The sequence below is a fragment of the Hyperoodon ampullatus genome (genome assembly GCF_949752795.1).
Source record: "Hyperoodon ampullatus genome assembly, chromosome: 15".
Classification (NCBI taxonomy): domain Eukaryota; kingdom Metazoa; phylum Chordata; class Mammalia; order Artiodactyla; family Ziphiidae; genus Hyperoodon; species Hyperoodon ampullatus.
Genome location: NC_136928.1, coordinates 67162091 through 67180580, shown reverse-complemented (window position 1 = coordinate 67180580; position 18490 = coordinate 67162091). Strand labels below are relative to the sequence as shown.

The following is an 18490-nucleotide window of genomic DNA, read 5'->3' as shown; positions in this document are numbered from 1 at the left end:
GTTGATGGAATGCACGTTCGCATCTTGGAAAGTTCACAACTTGAAGTTTCATATGTAGGGGACCTACTATATTCAACAAGAATATCTTTGTGTTTTATGGGAAGCCACTTATTACTACTTCAGATTTATCTGGCCTCGCCGCATCTTTTTCTAGCTGCCAGTTGCCTCCGGCTGGCTTCTTGCAGGTGCAGCCTAATAGAGCCTTGCCCAGGGCCATCCTCTCCCCACTCCAGGATTTCTGTTTCTGTTCCTGGCTGTTCTGCAGGACAGAGCAACCTGTTAAACACATCAAGTATCTTGGTATAAGCTCTTCTGCTTCCCGGCTTCACTTTCCCTGGCCCTCACTCTTGCTCCCTGGATTACAGTCCAGCACAGAGGATGTGCACTTAAGCCTTTGTCTTATTGCCCTGCTTTCTGTTGAAAGATTGTTTATTGCTGATTTATTATTTTTTTTAAAGTGAATGAATTAAAGAGTGGAAAGTGAACTGGAGAGCAACTGGAACATTAGTTACAAACGGGCAGAAGCATTTCTGAATTATAGATCCTAATTTACTTTGAATTAGGCTTTTCTATCTTTTTTTCTTTATTAAAATCATGAAATTAAGGTCAGGTTGAGGAAAGGACCTGCACAAAGCACCATCCGCTGTATGAAAGCATCACCATAATTCTTCTCAATTCAAACATGAGCTCTTAGTAGGGTGTCAAAGACAGACCAATTAAGTGCTCAAAGGAAAAAAAAGGGAAGCAGTACTGGTAGAAATATACTGTTGCTACCATTTAAAATTTTTAAATAGTGTAAATTTCTGAATGGAGAAAACCAGTCATAAGAAATATATTTGAATTTAAAACAAATTCATAACTTTAAAATGTCATATTTATTTAAAAAACATTTTTTTAAATGTCATGATATTTTAAAGTTGGACAGAAGGAAGCACCGATAAATGTTCAGGTGGCCTCCCAGTCTTCTGGGCCATGAGAGGTCATGCAGTTACAGTTTGGTTGTATGAGGAAGGAGGCCTGAGCCACTTACAGACTGCATTACCTTTGACAGCTTTTCCCTCTTTAAACCAGCTTCTTCTCTTGCAAAACAGGTTTAATAATACTTGTCAACTCCTTAAATGCCTGGGTTTTGTACTCTGCGTTATTTCACTGACAGGTGTTACCAGAACAACTTATCAATTGCTTTTAACTTCTTGACAATGATGTGCCTGTTACAGATTCTCAGAGATGATTCATATCAAAGGAAGGAATGACCTGGTGAAACAGGGATAAGAAGCGTTTTGACCAAAGAGGTTACACTGATAGTGGCTCCAGCCAAAAGTCAAGGAATATGCTGCTTTTTGGCTTTTGAATTCCATCCTTTCCTCTTCTGGCTGTAAGCTTCTGACACTGTACACCCCTGTTAACAGGGGACTGTACCATTAGTTATCACCCAGTTAACATTCATTATGCTCATTTATTATTCCTACTGCCTGTATTTTTCAACCATATCTATTCTTCCCAGCATTTGTGTATGTCAACATTTACAAGCATGGGGTAATTCCCAAACCAAGCTAGTGATACCTATTTCTACCTCTGTAAAAAGAACTTAGCCTTGCAGCTAAAACTTCATTTTGTGGTGCCTAGCCCTAAATTTGCATATATACACATATGATTTATTTAAGGGAATGAAACATGAATTATGCTTTAGATGGTTCTTAACTGATTTTGATTTCTAACTCATATCTTTGCCTAGCTAACAAGCCTGTGGCTAAAAAGTCATTTTGTCTGAAGATGCAGCTACTCTTGAATTTATAGAATAGATAAACAATACTCTAGTCAGAAGTGGCCAGCCTTTCAGAGTGTCATATACTTGACCCTATTTATTTAAATTTTGCTTATGTGTGAGAAAGTGTGCTAGGCATTGGGAGAGCCAGTAAAGCCAAGCATGTTATGGTTTTCTCCCATGTTATGGTCTTACATGGCTTTTCATTCACATCTCTGTTCAAATGTTACCTCCTTGGAGAGGCCTTCCCAGACCACCTTACAGGTGAGATGACCCCTTCCTCATTGAATTTTTGTAAAATATTCATACATTCATTCTGACAAATAACACTAAGATCTTGGATCAGATCCAGCCTTTTAATTACTCTTAATTGTGTTAGTTCTCCATGTCCCAATCCCCTGTGGGGTGACATGATGAGAGAAACCTTTAAATCATGAATTTTGGGAGTTGATGTAGGACAGTTGACACAGCTGCTGCTCCTCCTCCCCTCTAGGGTGGGGTGGGGCAGAGAGAGAGAGGGAGGGAGGGAGTGGGGAGAAGAATATGACTTACTGACTTTTGCTCTGTAATGTAAACAAATCCACTTAGGGGAAAGGAGGGGGAGGTCTTTAGGTTTACAGTCCCTAGACTGTAAATAAATGTATCCAAGGAAAACGTCTCTAAATCTCTCCAGAGGTCTCTGACTTGTACAGTTTGCTTGCCGTTCAAACATTCTTTAATCCAAGTGCCAACAGTCTTTCTCAGAGAGTCATGATCATGCACAAACGTGAAAACATTCGTGGAGCATCGCATCCCAACAATTTTCTTCATAGCAATATCATTGCCCAACGTTACAACACTCACTTATTTCTTTCCTCCTGCCCTAGCTTCTTTTGGATTAATTGTATTCCATTTCTTCTTCACTATTGATGTGTTATTAACTCCACCTCTTTTTTTCTATTTCTTATAAGTGACTGATCTAGGGTTTACAATAAGCACTGTAGTTTAGTTTATTTCCAAATATTACTAAACCACTTTACTTATAAATGAAATCTACTTTATGGTAGTATTCTTCCATTACCCCTTCCTAACCTTTGTGTTATTATTGGCATACATTTTACTTCTACATAATATAAACCATACAACACTGTATTATTATTTTTATTTAAATTGTCAATTGCCTTTTAAAGAAATTAAGAAGTTAAGAAGTGAAGAAAAGAACGCTTTGCATTTATCCATAGATTTACCATTTCTGGGACTTTTCATGCCTTTGAGTGGATCTGAGTTTCCATCTAGTACTATTTTGGTTTCACCTAAAGAACTTCCTTCAATATTTATTGTAGTGCAAGTTTCTAGTAATGAATTCTCTTGGCTATTGTTTTCCTGTCTTTATTTCCCCATCATATTTGAAGGATATAGAATTTTATGTTGATGGTTTATTTTTCCAGTACTTTAAAGATTTCATATTTTCTGGCTTGCATTGTTTCTAATAAGAAGTCTGCAGCCAATCTTTTTTCCCCTTATGTAATGTGTATTTTTCCCTCTGGTTGCTTTTAAGAGTTTCTGTTTGTAATTGGTTTGCAGGAATTTGATTACAGTGTGCTTTGCTATGGTTTACATTATGTTTATCCTACTTGGGGTTCATTGAAATTCTTAGATCTATGTGTTTATATTTTTCATAACATTTGAAAAAAATTCAGCCATTGTTTCTTCAAATAGTTTTTGTGCCTCTCCCACTCTTTTTTCTTCTTAGATTCCATTTACACACGATAGACTGCTTGTCTCATATCACAGAGGCTCTCTGCATTTTGCTCAGTCATTTTTTCCCTCTACGCTTCAATTTAGATAATCTCTATTCACTGTCTTCAAGTACAGTGATCCTTTCTTCTCTAATGTCTACTCTGCTGATAAGCCCATCAAATGAATTTTTCATTTCAAATACTGCACCTTTCATTTCTTAAATCTCTATTTGGTTCTTTTATACGTCTTCCACTTATCTCCTCATTATGTTCAAGTTCTTCTTTAAATCACTGAGCATATTTACAAGGGCTCTTCTAAAATCCCTTTCTGTGAATTCCATCATCCCTGTCATTTCTGTGTTGGTTTTGACATTTTTTTTTCTTGGTTATGGATAACATTTTCTTGATTCTTTGCATGTCTAATGACTTTTGATTTAATGTGGAACATTGCAAATGTTACACTGGGTGTCTTAATTCTATTGTATTTTTCCAAAGGGTTGAACTTTTTCAGGCAGTTAATTTGTGGATCTGTTTGATCCTTTGAGGAATGTTTTTGAGGGTTGTTACAGTGAGTTTAGAGTACCTTTACTTTAGGGCAAGTTTACCCCTTCTAACTAAATTGTGATCCTTCTTGAATCTCCACTGAATGCTCCAGGGGTTCAACAATGTCTCTGGCTGGACAGAACTCAACACCTCCCATTCCTGTACAATTTCTGGGACATGTTCAGCTTAGAGCTCTCCAGTCGTTGCCCAGCTTTGTGGAGTTTCTATGTATGTCCATTTAGCATTTAGCAACAGAGTCAAGGGGACTCCTTTGCAGATTTCTGGACCTTCCCCTGATTAGCTCCTTCTCTTCCAGTATATGTTCCCATAAATCCTAGCCACCGTAGTCTTCCTAAGTTATGAACTCAGTTTTCTCAACTCACTGATGCTGCCATGCTTCCCTTGAGTTCCTCTTCTCTGTGTGATGGTCAGTAATGTGCCTCCAGGACTTAACTTGTTTGCTTCCTTTCTCTTCTGGATAACACTCCTGTTGTCCAATATCAGAAACAGTTGCTTCATATGTTTTGTCCCATTTTCTAGTTGTTTATGGTGGGAAGGTAAGTCTTACACTAGTTATTCTAATATGGTCAGAAGTAAATATTTTTGAATGAATGTTCTACCTTAACAGACACTTAGTTGAGATGACAGAATCCCACATACGTCATAAATCATACAGGGACTTCCTTGGTGGTGCAGTGGTTAAGACTCCGTGCTCCCAATGAAGGGGGCCCGGGTTCTATCCCTGGTCAGGGAACTAGATCCCACATGCGAGCTGCAACTAAGGTGCCCACCTGCCGCAACTAAGGAGCCTGGCTGCTGCAACTAAGACCCAGCACAACCAAAAAAAAGCAAAAAAGCATATGGCTCTGCATTAAAAAAAAAAAAATCATACAATGAGAGAGCAGGGCAAAAGTGCTATGTATGGCTGTAGCCCAAGTAGAATGGTTGTTAAACAAATGTGGTCAGAATAACAGGGACAAAACAGGCTCACATCCTTCTTCAGTCTTCCAATGTGGGATAGAGGACTGAGTACAGAAGGTTCCAGAGGCATACAGGTCAAAGTATGAAAAATATATCTAAAAACTAAAACACCGTCTAATGTCAACTAATCTTTTTGAATAATTATATATATATATAATATATATATACCTCCTTATATATTATATATATATATACCTCCTTACTCCCAGCTGAGAAAAGTCCTGGAGAAAGAATAAAAGCTTGGATAGGGAGGTGCTGAATGAGCTAATTTTGGAATTACAAGGTGCAAGAGGAGAGGGCAGGAGAAATACATATATGTATGTGTATGGGGGATCAGCCAGTGGGGATTGGACAACTATAGGATGGCATAAAGGTATGTGGGACAATCAGGATGCAGAAAAAAAGGAGCAGAAAGAATTGTTGAGACATTTATCAAAGTTCCTGATGAAAGATGTTTTAATTCATCGAAGAAGACAAGCAAAGTATGATAGTGTCAAATAACTATAAACCAATATTTTATTTTCTATTTTGCCAGTTAATTATAGTAAATTTTAAATTTCAAAATGACTCCTGTCACCACATTGTAATTATGTCTAGGCTAGTTCTTCCTGCCATCTGCTGGTGTACGTAAAAGAAATATAAATGGAATTAATTTTACTGTAAGCAAAATATGATTAGAAGGCTAAATCAGCACACAAAAATAATGTATTCTGGAATCAGTTATTAAAAACGTTAATTTACCTACTATGTTTGGTTTTTAGTGTTCATGCTTCTTTCACATTCCCATCATCACGAAAAATCAAGAACTGATTATATTGTATTTGAGCTTCACAATACATTTGTAAGATGGGTCAGGATAGGCATTATCATCATTTCTGTCTTAGGAAGGAAGTGAGAACTCAAAAAAGTAATGGCTTATCAAAATGTACATAGCTGTTAGGTAGATGAGCCTAAATCTTAATTCTGGACTTAGGATTCCACTGCCATGGTCTTTAAATCATTCTATGCTACTTTCTTTGACAATCAACTTTCTCTCAATTTTTTAAAATGAAAACTTTAAAAATCTACTCTCTTAGCAATATTGTATTATTAACTATAGTCATGCTGTTTACATCCCTGTGACCTATTTATTTTATAACTGGGAGTTTGTTCCTTTTGAGCCCCTACCCGTTTCACTCACCCCCACCCCACCTCTGGCAACCACCCATCTGTTCTTTGTATCTATGAGCTTAGTTTTTAAATTAATTTTTTTTTAAGATCCCACATATAAGTGATCTCAAACAGTATTTGTCTGACTTATTCCACTTAGCATAATGCCCTCCAGGTCTATCTATATTGTTGCAAATTTTTCTTTTTTTCTTATGGCTGAATAATATCCCATTGTGTATATACATACATCACATTTTCTTTATCCATTCATGCATCAGTGGACCCTTAGATTGTTAGTTCTATTTTTAAGTTTTTGAGGAACCTCCATTCTATTTTTCATAGTGGCTGTACCAATTTACATTCCCACCAACAGTACACAATGGTTCCCTTTTCTCTAATACTTATTCCTTGTCTTTTTGATAATAGCCACTCTAAACAGGTGTGAGATGATAATACATTGTGGTTTTGATTTGCATTTCCCTGATGATTAGTGATGTTGAGCATCTCTTCATGTACCTCTTGGGCATCTATATGTCTTCTTAGGAAAAATGTCTATTCAGAACTTCTGCCCATTTCTTAATTGGATTTGTTTTTTTTTTTTGCTCTTGAGTTGCAGGAGTTCTTTATATATTTTAGATATTTTTTCTCAATTTTGACTATAATATTGGACATACAGTAGATATAACAGAAATACTTGTTTAACATTTTATGAGCATAAAAAATAGCAAATTCTGTATTTATTGAAAAAGACTTATAGTTCATTGCATCCCTCTACTTCTTTTGACTGTGACACTAAGTGATGTTAAAGGGGAGAGTGGTGGCCTCCACTACACTGTCCTAATAGTTACGTGTTCATTCTTAAAATCTTATTTGTATTTCAAATCTCTTTGCATAACCTATTCCCTATGATTGGAAATTTCTTTCCCCTTCTTCTTTTTGGAGCTAATCTGTATGCGTCCTTTAAAATTCAACTCAGATATTACTTCCTCTAGGACTCCAAATGTAACCGTGTGGGTTAGTTGCCCTGCCTCTACTCCCTAGCAATCTGTGCATGTTTGTCTCATAGCCTGTATCACATTCGCTTCTCTATCACTATGGCCTAAGACTGTGCCTATACACATCAAGTGTCCAATAAACAGTTGTTAAAATATACATACATTAATAGTGCCAGATACCATTTCTTGAGTGCTTATCATAAGACAAATACTGCACTAAACACCTATGACCACTAAAGCACTTAATCCTTACAATAACCCCAAGACAAGGTTATTATTTTCATCTCCATTTCACAGATAAGAAGAATGAGAATTAGATTAAAAAACTTACCCAAGCTCACCCAGTAAAAGATGGCAGAGCCAGGATTCAAACCAAGGCTGGTCTGACTACAAAACCCATTATAAGATATTCCGTACAAATGTACTTAATGTCCCTTGGAATTATTTATATTTCATGTTTTTATAATTTCTCATGTAATTTCTGGTAGCTGTACTTTTGAAGAATATTGGAGTTTTGCAAGCTGAACCAAGATGGTAAGGTGGAAAGACTAAATAGTGTTCCTTTCCTTAGAGTTCAGGAGGCATTAAGTTGATGGATCAAAGAAGACATAATAATGGTATTTAGAAAGTAATGAAAACTAAATTATAACAACAACAACAAAAAGTACAAGTATACCTCAGAGATATTGCTGGTTCAGTTCCAGACCAGCACAATAAAGCAAATATCGCAATAAAGTGAGTCACATGAATTTTTTGGTTTCCCAGTGTATATAAGTTATGTTTATACTATACTGTAGTCTATGAATGTGCAATAGCATTACATCAAAAAGAACAATGTACCTGCCTTATTTAAAAAATACTTTATTGCTAAAAAATGCTAACCATCATCTGAGCCTTCAGCAAGTCATAATCATTTAGCTGGTGGAGTGTCTTGTCTCGATGTTGACAGCTGCTGACTGATCAGGGTAAGGTGTCTGTGGCAATTTCTTAAAATAGGACAGTGAAGTTTGCCACATCAATTGACTCTTCCTTTCATGGATGGTTTCTCTATGTGTGTGCGATGCTGTTTGATAGCATTTTACCCACAGTAGAACATCTTTCAAAATTTGAGTCAATCCTTTCAAACCCTGCTCCTGCTTTAACTAAGTTTATGTAATGCTCTAAATCCTTTGTTATCATTTCCACAATCTTCACAGCACCTTCACCAGGAGTAGATTCCATCTCAAGAAACCACTTTCTTTGCTCATCCCTAAGAAGCAGCTCCTCATCTGTTCAAGTTTTGTCATGAGACTATAGCACTTCAGTCACATCTTCAGGCTCCATTTCTAGCTCTCTTGCTATTTCTACCACATCTGCAGGTAATTCCTCCACCGAAGTCTTGAACCCCTCAGAGTCATCCATGAGGGTTGGAATCAACTTCTTCCAAGCTCCTGTTAATGTTAATATTTTGACCTCTTCCCATGAATCACAAATGTTCTTAATAGCATCTAGAATGGTGAATCCTTTCCAGAAGGTTTTCAATTAACTTTGCCCAAATCCATCGGAGGAATCACTCTGTGGCACGTTTAGCCTTATGGAATGTATTTCTAAAATAATAAGATGTGAAAGTTGAAATTACTCCTTGATTCATGGGCCACAGAATGGATGTTGTGTTAGCAGGCATGTAAACAACATTAATCTCATTGTACATCTCCACTAGAGCTCTTGGGTGACCAGGTACATTGTCAATGAACAGTAATATTTTGAAAGGATTTTTTCTTTTTTTTCTGAGCAGGTCTCAACAATGACCTTAAAATATTCAGTAAACCATGTTGTAAACAGAAGTGCTGTCATCCAGGTTTTGTTGTTCCATTTACAGAGCACAGGCAGAACAGATTTAGCCTAATCCTTAAGGGCCCTAGGATTTTCAGAATGGTAAATGAGCACTGGCTTCAACTTTAAGTTGCCAGCTGCATTAGCCCCTAACAAGAGTCAGCCTGTCCTTTGAAGCTTTGAAGCCAGGCATTGACTTCTCCTCTCGAGCTATGCAAGTCCTAGATAGTATCTTCTAATATGAGGCTGTTTTGTCTGCATTTGATAACCTTTTGTTTAGTGGAGCCACCTTCATTAATGATTTTAGCTAGACCTTCTGGATAACTTGCTGCAGCTTCTACGTAAGCACTTGCTACTTCACCTTGCACTCTGATGTTATGGAGACGGCTTCTTTCCTTAAACCTCATGAACCAACCTCTGCTAGCTTCAAACATTCCTTCTGCAGCTTCGTCACCTCTCTCAGCCTTCACAAATTTGAAAAGAGTTAGGGCCTTGCTCTGGATTAGGCTTTGGTTTAAGGGAATATTTGTAACTGGTTTGATCTTTCATCCAGACCACTAAAACTTTCTCCATATCAGCAATAAGACTGTTTTCTTTTTTACCATTCATGTGTTCACTGGAGTGAACTTTTAATTTCCTTCAAGAACTTTTCCTTTGCATTCACAGCTTGGGTAACTGACGCAAGAGGACCAGCTTTCCACCTGTCTCTGCTTTCGACATGCCTTCCTCACTAAGCCTAATCATTTCTAGCTTTTGATTTAAACTGAGAGATGTGTGACTCTTTCATTCACTTGAATGCTCGGAGGCCACTGTAGGGTTATTAATTGGCCTAATGTCAATATTGTTGTGTCTCAGGAAATAGGGAGGCCCGAGGAGAGGGAGAGAGATGGGGGAACGGCCAGTCAGTGGAGCAATCAGAACACACAAAACATTAAGTTTGAAGTCTTATATGCGTGCCATTCATGGTGCCCCCAAACAATTACAACAGTAACATCAAAGATCACTGATCACAGATCACCATAACAAATACAATAATAATGAAAAAGTTTGAAATATTGCAAGAATTACCAAAATGTGACACAGAGACACGAAGTGAGCAAGTGCTGTTGAAAAAGTGGCGCCGATAGACTTTCTCAATGCAGGGTTGACACAAACCTTCCATTTGTGAAAAACGTATCTGTGAAGCGCAATAAAATGAGGTACACCTGTACCAAAGAACTGCTTATAATTTTTATCAAGACAGCCTAAAAGACTTGGGAGTTGAGTTTCTTTAAGATTTTTGGCAGAGTACAGTTGACCCTCGAACAACTGTCTTGAACTGTGTGTATAGCCAGATTTTTTTCACTAAATACGTACTATAGTGCTACAAGACCCATGGTGGGTTGAATCCACGGATGTGGAACCGTGGATATGAAGGGCGACTGTAAAGTTCTTCGTGAATTTTTGACGGTGTGGGGGTTGGCACCCCCCAACCCCTGCATTATTCAAGGGTCAACTATATTTGTTTGAAAACAGGTAACTGAAAATTTGGATTTGTTATTTCTCACTTGGAAATGAAGACTTCTAATTTAGAAAAAAAATCAATATTATTGCTACCATAGTCTATGGATTATAACATTTTAAACCAGTGGTAAAAATCCAGATGTAAAATATAATATGTAAAAGGCACTTAAGAACTGTTGTTGCACAAGTTAGTTTCTGCAATATTATGGAAGAACTGCATTAGAAAACATTTTTGACCACAGAGGAAAAGCCAGTATCTAATATATGATATATCTGGGAAACAAACTGAGAACAAAACAAAACATCTCCAAACAAAAAAACCCAAACTCCAAACAAAACCCCCAAGTTTCATTTAGAAAACAAGTCAACCATATACATACAAAGATAATTTATATCTGCCTTCTGCAGATATACAAGAAATGCCCCAAGTCAAGCTAGTATTATAAAAATTGTGAAGAAATTAAAGAAAGATAGATGGAGATTATTTAAAATGTTCATATGAAAATTTTAAGACCACAATCAGTTGTCATAAGAACTTTACACAATTCCAAGAAATGTTCATGATTTTTGTTGTATGTTCCTTAAAGATCATACAACAAAAGGGTAATGCATCGCTATGTGGATACTACTAACAAGTGATTAAACTTATGTCCAATGAGGCAAATTTTGACTTAGTATAACTATGGAAGAAATATACTGGAATCATCTCAGACCCATTTCGGGATAACCAGTCCACTATCAGCACACATTTATTGCATTACTATATTCCAGGCTTTGTTCTGAGGTTCTGAGGACATCCAGACCCTGTCCTCACTGAGCTTACAGTCAAGTGTTAACACTGTATGCTCATTGTCAAAATGGAGGAAGATCCAGCCACTTAACTAGGAGGTAACTATCCTGAGCAGAACTCACATAATTCAAGAACTGATATCCATTGGACAGTGTCATGTGATACAATGTGTCAGGAGTTAACACTTGGTATTATCACAGCTGACAGACTGTATAACCAGGTATGGTGCCACTTAAAAATTGACGTGCTCATCTGTGCCAAGTATGCCTTCCTGGGGTCAGGAATAACCCTATCCCCATTCTCTCAAAGGGTGAGTTCTCCAAATTACTACAGCATTTTGCCACATTCACACTACTTCATAGCTCCTGCTTTTACTGATAAATTGCTTGTTCCCCACCCTGGTGGCACATTAAAATCTATGGGAGGGGGCTTCCCTGGTGGCGCAGTGGTTGAGAGTCTGCCTGCCGATGCTGATGAGGTCTTTCATGGACACCTTCCATCTGATGATCAGTGTGCAGACCCAGGGGTTGCTGTCCCTGGCACACCCTGGCATACCCACATCCATGACTTCGCTCCACGTGTTCTACCCAACTGGCCAGAATGATTCCTCTTCTTCTTCTTTTTTTTTTTTTCCTGGATTAGCACCTGCTTATTTTTCAAGACTTGGCTCAGGAGCCATCTTATCCAGGAACTTTCCCCTGTTCTCCCACAGAACCTGCAGGTACTTAGCACACCATACTACCATGATCTATCTTTGTGTCTGCCTTCTTTGGACTATAAATTCCTCAAGAGCAATGACCACGTTATACTAATTGCAGGATCCCTCGCACTTAGCACGCTCTCAGTATTTCAGTATTACGTACAAGTAATCAAAATACTGGAGCAACGTTCATCACAAAGCCCACTTCACCTTGCTCTCCCTAGAATGCAGGTACTAGGGTAGGAAGAGCTGGCCAAGTAATGGATTGCAAAAGGGACTGCTTAGTAATACCAAACAATAGGTGCTCTTTCTTTGTCATACGTAATTTACCTTTTAACACATATTTTCTTTGAAGGGACCAAAATTAGCGAATTTCCCATGAATGACTTCATTTGAATTTAGGGAATTCAGTTGACAGAAACATGCTAAATGAAACATTAATTTAAAGATTGATTGGTAACTGATAAGCAACTTTGAAGACCAATTTAAGGAGCAGAAAGAATACTGAAGGATGATATTATATTCCTCTACTATTGGGAATGCATGATACTTCTTGGACCAACATTCGTCTGGCTTTTACTTTCCTGAAAAAGTGACTGCCAAAGAGATTTTTCTGTTCTAAATCTGACAAGTCAAGAAGCTTCTGGTGGAAGGCAGGTTAGAGGGTACCGTAATATGTCAAACACATAACCTTTTCTAGGTACAGTATAAAATTTTGGCCTTTTTTTTTTTTTAAGTAATCTAGGTCCAACATTTCATCCACTTTGGATCGAAAAGCTTCTAAATTCACTTATGCCACCTTGCAATTAAAATCTTTTGAGAATTAAGCAATCATTTCCTGACTTGCCAAGGATTAAATTTAGATGCTTGGTTGAACCTTACCTCTCCAGCCATCACTTTTAATTGGAGCATGTAAAAGGATAACACAGGGTTTTAGTTGACATCATAGTCTATTGCCATGGAAATGTAAACATGGGTTTGTATTAAGCTTGTCTCAAAGCAAGTTTTAGGGGTACAGAGAGATGGGAGACAAGAGATAAATTATGTAAAATGGATCCTCTCAATGTTGGAGTGCCCTCAGAGCACAGACCTCAGTGATCTCATCCTGTCTCATGGCTTTAAGTACCATCTATACACTGATGACTCTCAAATTCATATCTCCAGCTAGATCTCTCCTCTGAACTCCAAACTCATATATCTAACTGTCTTCTTGACCCCTTCAGCTGGATGTCTAACAGGCATCTCAAATCTCACACGTCCAGCCTGAGCTCCTGATACCGCCCTCTCCCTATGCAACTTGCTCTGTCACAATCTTCTACATCTCAGCACACATCAATTTCCCCTTCCACTTGCAGAGGGCATAGAACTTGGGGTAATCCTTGACCTATGTCGTACTCCTCAGCAAATCCTGTCAGCTCTACCCTCAAAATATAATCAGAAGATGCCCACTTGTCCCCACTTGCACTGTTTTCAAGCTACCATCATTTCTTGCCTGGATTATTGTAATTAACTCTGACCTGGTCTCCCTGTTTCTGCTCTTGTGGGTCATATTATGTCACTTGTCTGCTCAAACCCTCCACTGGCCTTTCATTTCATCCAGGGTAGGACCCAATGTTCTTTAACCATCAATTGCCCTCCCCTCTCCCTTAGTTTCTTCTTCAGCTACACTGGACTCCTTGTAGTTCACAGATAATAAGAGGTCTGCTCCTGCCTCAGGGCCTTTGCATATGCTCTTCTTCTGGTTCTCTGTATGGCTTGCTTCCGTTCTTCCTTTAGGTCTTTACTCAAGTCACCTTCTCAGTGAGGCTTTCTGTGGCCAATGATCTAAAATTACTACTTTCATCCCCCTTTCATGCTTTGTTCTCCTCCTCAGCATTTATCTAACAGAGTATGTATTTTACTTATTTCTAACTGATACTGTCTGTCTCTTCCACTAGAATGTAAGCTCCATGAGGCAAGGCTTTTTTGCTGGGTTTTTCATTGCTGTATCCTCTGCACCTTGGTAAGTCCAGAGGCACATGGTATAAAATCAATAAATATTTGCTGAATGAATAATTTTAAAAATGGGTGACACATGTCATAAGAAATAAAGATTAGTGAAAGCATGATTAACCAAGGTCTATGAGCCTAACATCTAAAAAGTTTCATCTGTTGTTGGGTTCTCATGGGAATCTGTCTTTGGAGGAAATTTGACTTAATTTTCCACAAGGACAGACTTGATTTCTCTTATCTTTGCAATGTGGAACTTCAGAGATGATTGTTCAAGGAGGAAGAGAATAATGATAAATTCAGGTGGGTATTAAATAATGTTCATTGTCATGTTGGATGAGCTAATAATTTTTAAAAATTATTAGTATATAGAGCTTACTATTCATAGTGGACTGAAATTAGAAATGAAAAAAGTTGCTCACTGATTGAATTAGCAGTGTCTGGCACACAGTAATGTAATATATAAAGTGAGTTGGACTTGGATGCCATCCAAGAGGGCTAAGTTACTGAAGTAGTTTTATTTCTAAAGTGATTTTACAGTATAGGCATGGGTGTCCAGGCTGGTTATGGTTAAACTTAGATAGGAAGTAAGGAAGAGTAATGACGAAACTATCTTTAGACCTGAACATTATAAAGTTATTCCTTGCCAGCTTACAAAGTAAACACTTAATGAATGCACAGACTATAAGCCCTTAAATGAACTGTACATGAAAAGGGCAATAAATATGAGCCAGAGTTAGAGGTACAATTATATAATGGAAAGATAAAGGTTGAGAAACCTGGGTTCCCACTAACTGGCTGTATGATTTGGGGTGAGTCACTTAACCTCTCTTAATTACCTCATCTGTAAAATGTGGAGGATGGACTGATAGGCTTCAATGATTCTCCAAGCCCTAAGTATTATAAGATTTTTTGACTTTAATCACTGTGGTATGCAGAATTATGCCCTACCCCCAGACCAACCCTGCCTCAAAGATGTCCACATCCTAATCCCCGGAACTTGTGAATACGTAATGTTACATGGCAAGGGGGGAAATAAAGGCTGCTAATAAGCTACCTTAAAATAACGAGATTATCCTGAATTATCCATTTGGGCCCAATGAAATCACAAGGGTTCTTCAAATGTAGAAGAGGGAGGCAGAAGAGTGAGTGGCAGGGTGATGCCATTGCTGGCTTTGAACATGGAGGAAGAGGCCATGAGCCTAGAGTGTGAGCAGCCTCTAGAAGGTAGAAAAGGCAAGAAAAAGATTTCCCTTAGGGCCTCCAGAAAGGAACGCAGTCCTACAACTTGATTTTAGCCCAGTGAGACTTGTGTCAGACTTGTGACTTGCAGAATTATAAGTAGTAAATTTGTATTGTTTAAGCCATTAAGTTTGTGGTAATTTGTTACAGAAGCAATAGAAAAATAATACAGTCATGATATGTACCATAACCAGTAAAGTTGGACTCAAGTTTATCACAGAAGCAGGCTTTTAAATAAAAATCCTATACTCAGGTATTTTGTAAAGATCTTCAGAGGCAGAAGTAATCAGAAAAGAAATCATGAAAAGTTTGTTAGCAAAGTCGTGGGAGAGAATTATAGGGGAATAAAAGTTTTAATAGTATATGTATGACTGATTGACTTTGTTATAAAGCAGAAACTAATAAAAAAAAGTTTTAATAGTGACTCATGTGAAGAATAGAAACCTGGATATCTTATAAAGGAAAGAAAATGGCAAGAGAAGAGACCTTAGAAAGGTTATCTAGGGACTTCCCTGGTGGTGCAGTGGTTAGGAATCCACCTGCCAATGCAGGAGACACAGGTTTGAGCCCTGGTCCGGGAAGACCCCACATGCCGCGGAGCAACTAAGCCCGTGAGCCACAACTACTGAGCCTGTGCTCTAGAGCCTGCGACCCACAACTAATGAAGCCCACACGCCTAGAGCCTGTGCTCCACAACAAGAGAAGCCACTGCAATGAGAAGCCCGTGCACCACTACAAAGAGCAGCCTCCACTCACCCCAACTAGAGAAAGCCTGCACAGCAAATTTTTGTTTTTTTTGTTTGTATTGGTTTTTTGTTTGTTTGTTTTGCGGTACACGGGCCTCTCACCGCTATGGCCTCTCCCGTTGCGGAGCACAGGCTCCGGACGCACAGGCTCAGTGGCCATGGCTCACGGGCCCAGCCGCTCCGCGGCATGTGGGATCTTCCCCGACCGGGGCACAAACCTGTGTCCCCTGCATCGGCAGGCGGACTCTCAACCACTGCGCCACCAGGGAAGCCCCTAACCCTGGCATTCTTATTCAGGTAGGGTGCATGGGAAAATTATTTAGCTTTCTTTCTCTTCTGTACTTCACGTATAGAATTATGGTAAAATTTTATCTAGATGGATTTTCTAAGGAATGAATTATTTTAGATATCTTAAGGTTTATTCCTTTATGTAACTAAACTTTAAGTATATTTGATGGAACTATTTCTAAGATAAAACACGTGCCCCATTTGTATATAAAATTTTACGATTACCATATTCCCTTTTCTTGAAAAGAGTCAGCGCTAGTAACATCAATTACTATAGTGAGCTGTCAGACAGTGATGCTCTAGACAGCAGTCAGCAAACTATGGCCTGCAGGCTGATTTTGTAAGGCATAGTTTTCACATTCTGTACCTGTTAAAAAAATAAAATAAAAAATATGTGACCTAGACCAAATGTGGCCCAGAAAGCCTAAAATAATTACTATCTGGCCCTTTGAAGAAAGGTTTGCTGACTCTAGCTCTAGAGAAAGATGTGTAGGCCTCTTCACCGAATGTCCAGAACTAGATTGGACTTTATGTTCTGTCACTAAAGGAAACACATCTATCTTGGCACAATGTAGCTCAAATATTTGTGGAAAAAAAAAAGGCTCCTGGTGTTTGTTTGTTTTTTTGGCCACACTTGCACACCTGTAGGATCTTAGTTCCCTGATCAAGGACTGAACCTGGGCCCGCATCAGTGGAAGCACAGAGTCCTAAACACTGGACCGCCAGGGAATTCCCCAGGCTCTTGGCATTTAAAACTCTTTTGTTGTTTGTTGATACACTCTCCTCACTTCCAAGTTTTTGGTGATTACTATACCTGCCCCTTGCAGTCTCTCCCCCTTTCTAATTTCCACCTTTCTAATCTCGGTCTGGAAATGTGATAACCTAGTTTATAAACATTTTAAGCAATGTAAGATTAAGTTGGTTATGTGAAGGCCCTAAAACTATTTTCTAAGTGAAACACAGGTGGTTTAGTGCAGGGATTTGGTGACTTATTCTGATTGTCCCAAGGCCTTTTTATTTAATATTTCCAGGTTCTCGGCTATCCTTTGGAAAAGTAAGGTTGCAGGACAGATAAAAGTCTTACTGTAGTATGATCATTTATTATTTTATAATAAAAAATAGCATTATATCTAAAATGCCACTCACCAAAAAATTAAACTGAAGCAACCTGAATGGTAGGATTTCTTGGGATATGTTTTTTTTCTTTATAATAAATAAACATTGCTTTTACAATCAAAAAAAGCCATTTTCATTAAAAAAAAACTAAATTGGGAAGATCTCTTCATCCAATCTCGCTGACCTAACTCAACTATTTTCATCTAACATATTGTTTATTTGATCACTTTTTTTTAATGGTTGTAAATATTGTGCTTACGGGTTTTTATTTTGACTCACACTTGGTTTGCCATAGGTAAACCATAGGTTTGCCTGTGGTTACTCTAATACTGAAAAATAAGCGATAAAGATGAAATGCGGGAAAGCCAACAATCAATATGGTGAAAGATGACCGCCTAAAATTTTGACCTCTGCTCCACTCATTTTATACACGTTCACACGAATAATACCCAATCTGGATAGTATTATAGCTCAAAACACTTTAGTTCATTTAGTCTTCAAAACAACGCTGTGAGGTGGGCATATTCTCGGGGGTAAAATGACGTGGCCAAAGTCACTCGGCTAGCCAGAGGAGAGTTCAGCAGCCTGGTCAAGAAAACAGGAGCAGGTCTTTGGAGGCGCTGCTAGTTACACTAGAGCTTTCCCTACACCCCAGCCTTTATGTTCCTCATCTGACAGTTACGTTTACAAACTCAAACCCTGCCTCTTCTACCCTATCGAGGCACGCTGCGGGCTGGGGAAACCTGGAGCTCACACCACAAGTCAACACTCTGCATCCCCAAAGCCCCAGTGCCAAGGCAGCGAGAAGAGAGAGCGCAGTCCGCCCTTCGCTCCAGCCGCAGACTCTGCGTGAGGGCCCCGGACTAACCTGACCAGGTCGGTCATGCAGGAGCCCACCACCACCACCGCCGCCGCCGCCGCCGCCACCTTCTCCTGCCACTGCCTCCCGGGTTCCCCAGACGCGGCCATTGCTTAAAGTCGGCGCTCTCCCACCTGGAGGTTGCCCTTTAACCTTTGCCCGACCCCATAACCAGAGACTCCGCTCCCACGCTCCATAATGACGCGGGCCTTCCGGACGCCCACGCGGGTCGCCCACCTGGATGCCCGAAATAACCCCGCCCACCTACTGCCCCCAGTTCTCCCAGCAATTGTC

The 18490-nt window shown here is 38.9% G+C and overlaps 1 protein-coding gene across 2 annotated transcripts in view; it reads right to left on the bottom strand.

Moving 5' to 3' along the window:
* Positions 1–18306, bottom strand: part of RBKS (ribokinase) — a gene marked incomplete at both ends in the record, with an annotated part of 87704 nt that extends 69398 nt beyond the window's left edge. For both annotated transcript variants that reach the window (XM_079721357.1, XM_079721358.1), the window contains one exon: positions 18206–18306. In XM_079721357.1, coding sequence (XP_079577483.1) covers positions 18206–18306 — 101 coding nt within the window. The remainder of the gene's footprint in view (positions 1–18205) is intronic.
* Positions 18307–18490: the final 184 nt, after the last annotated feature.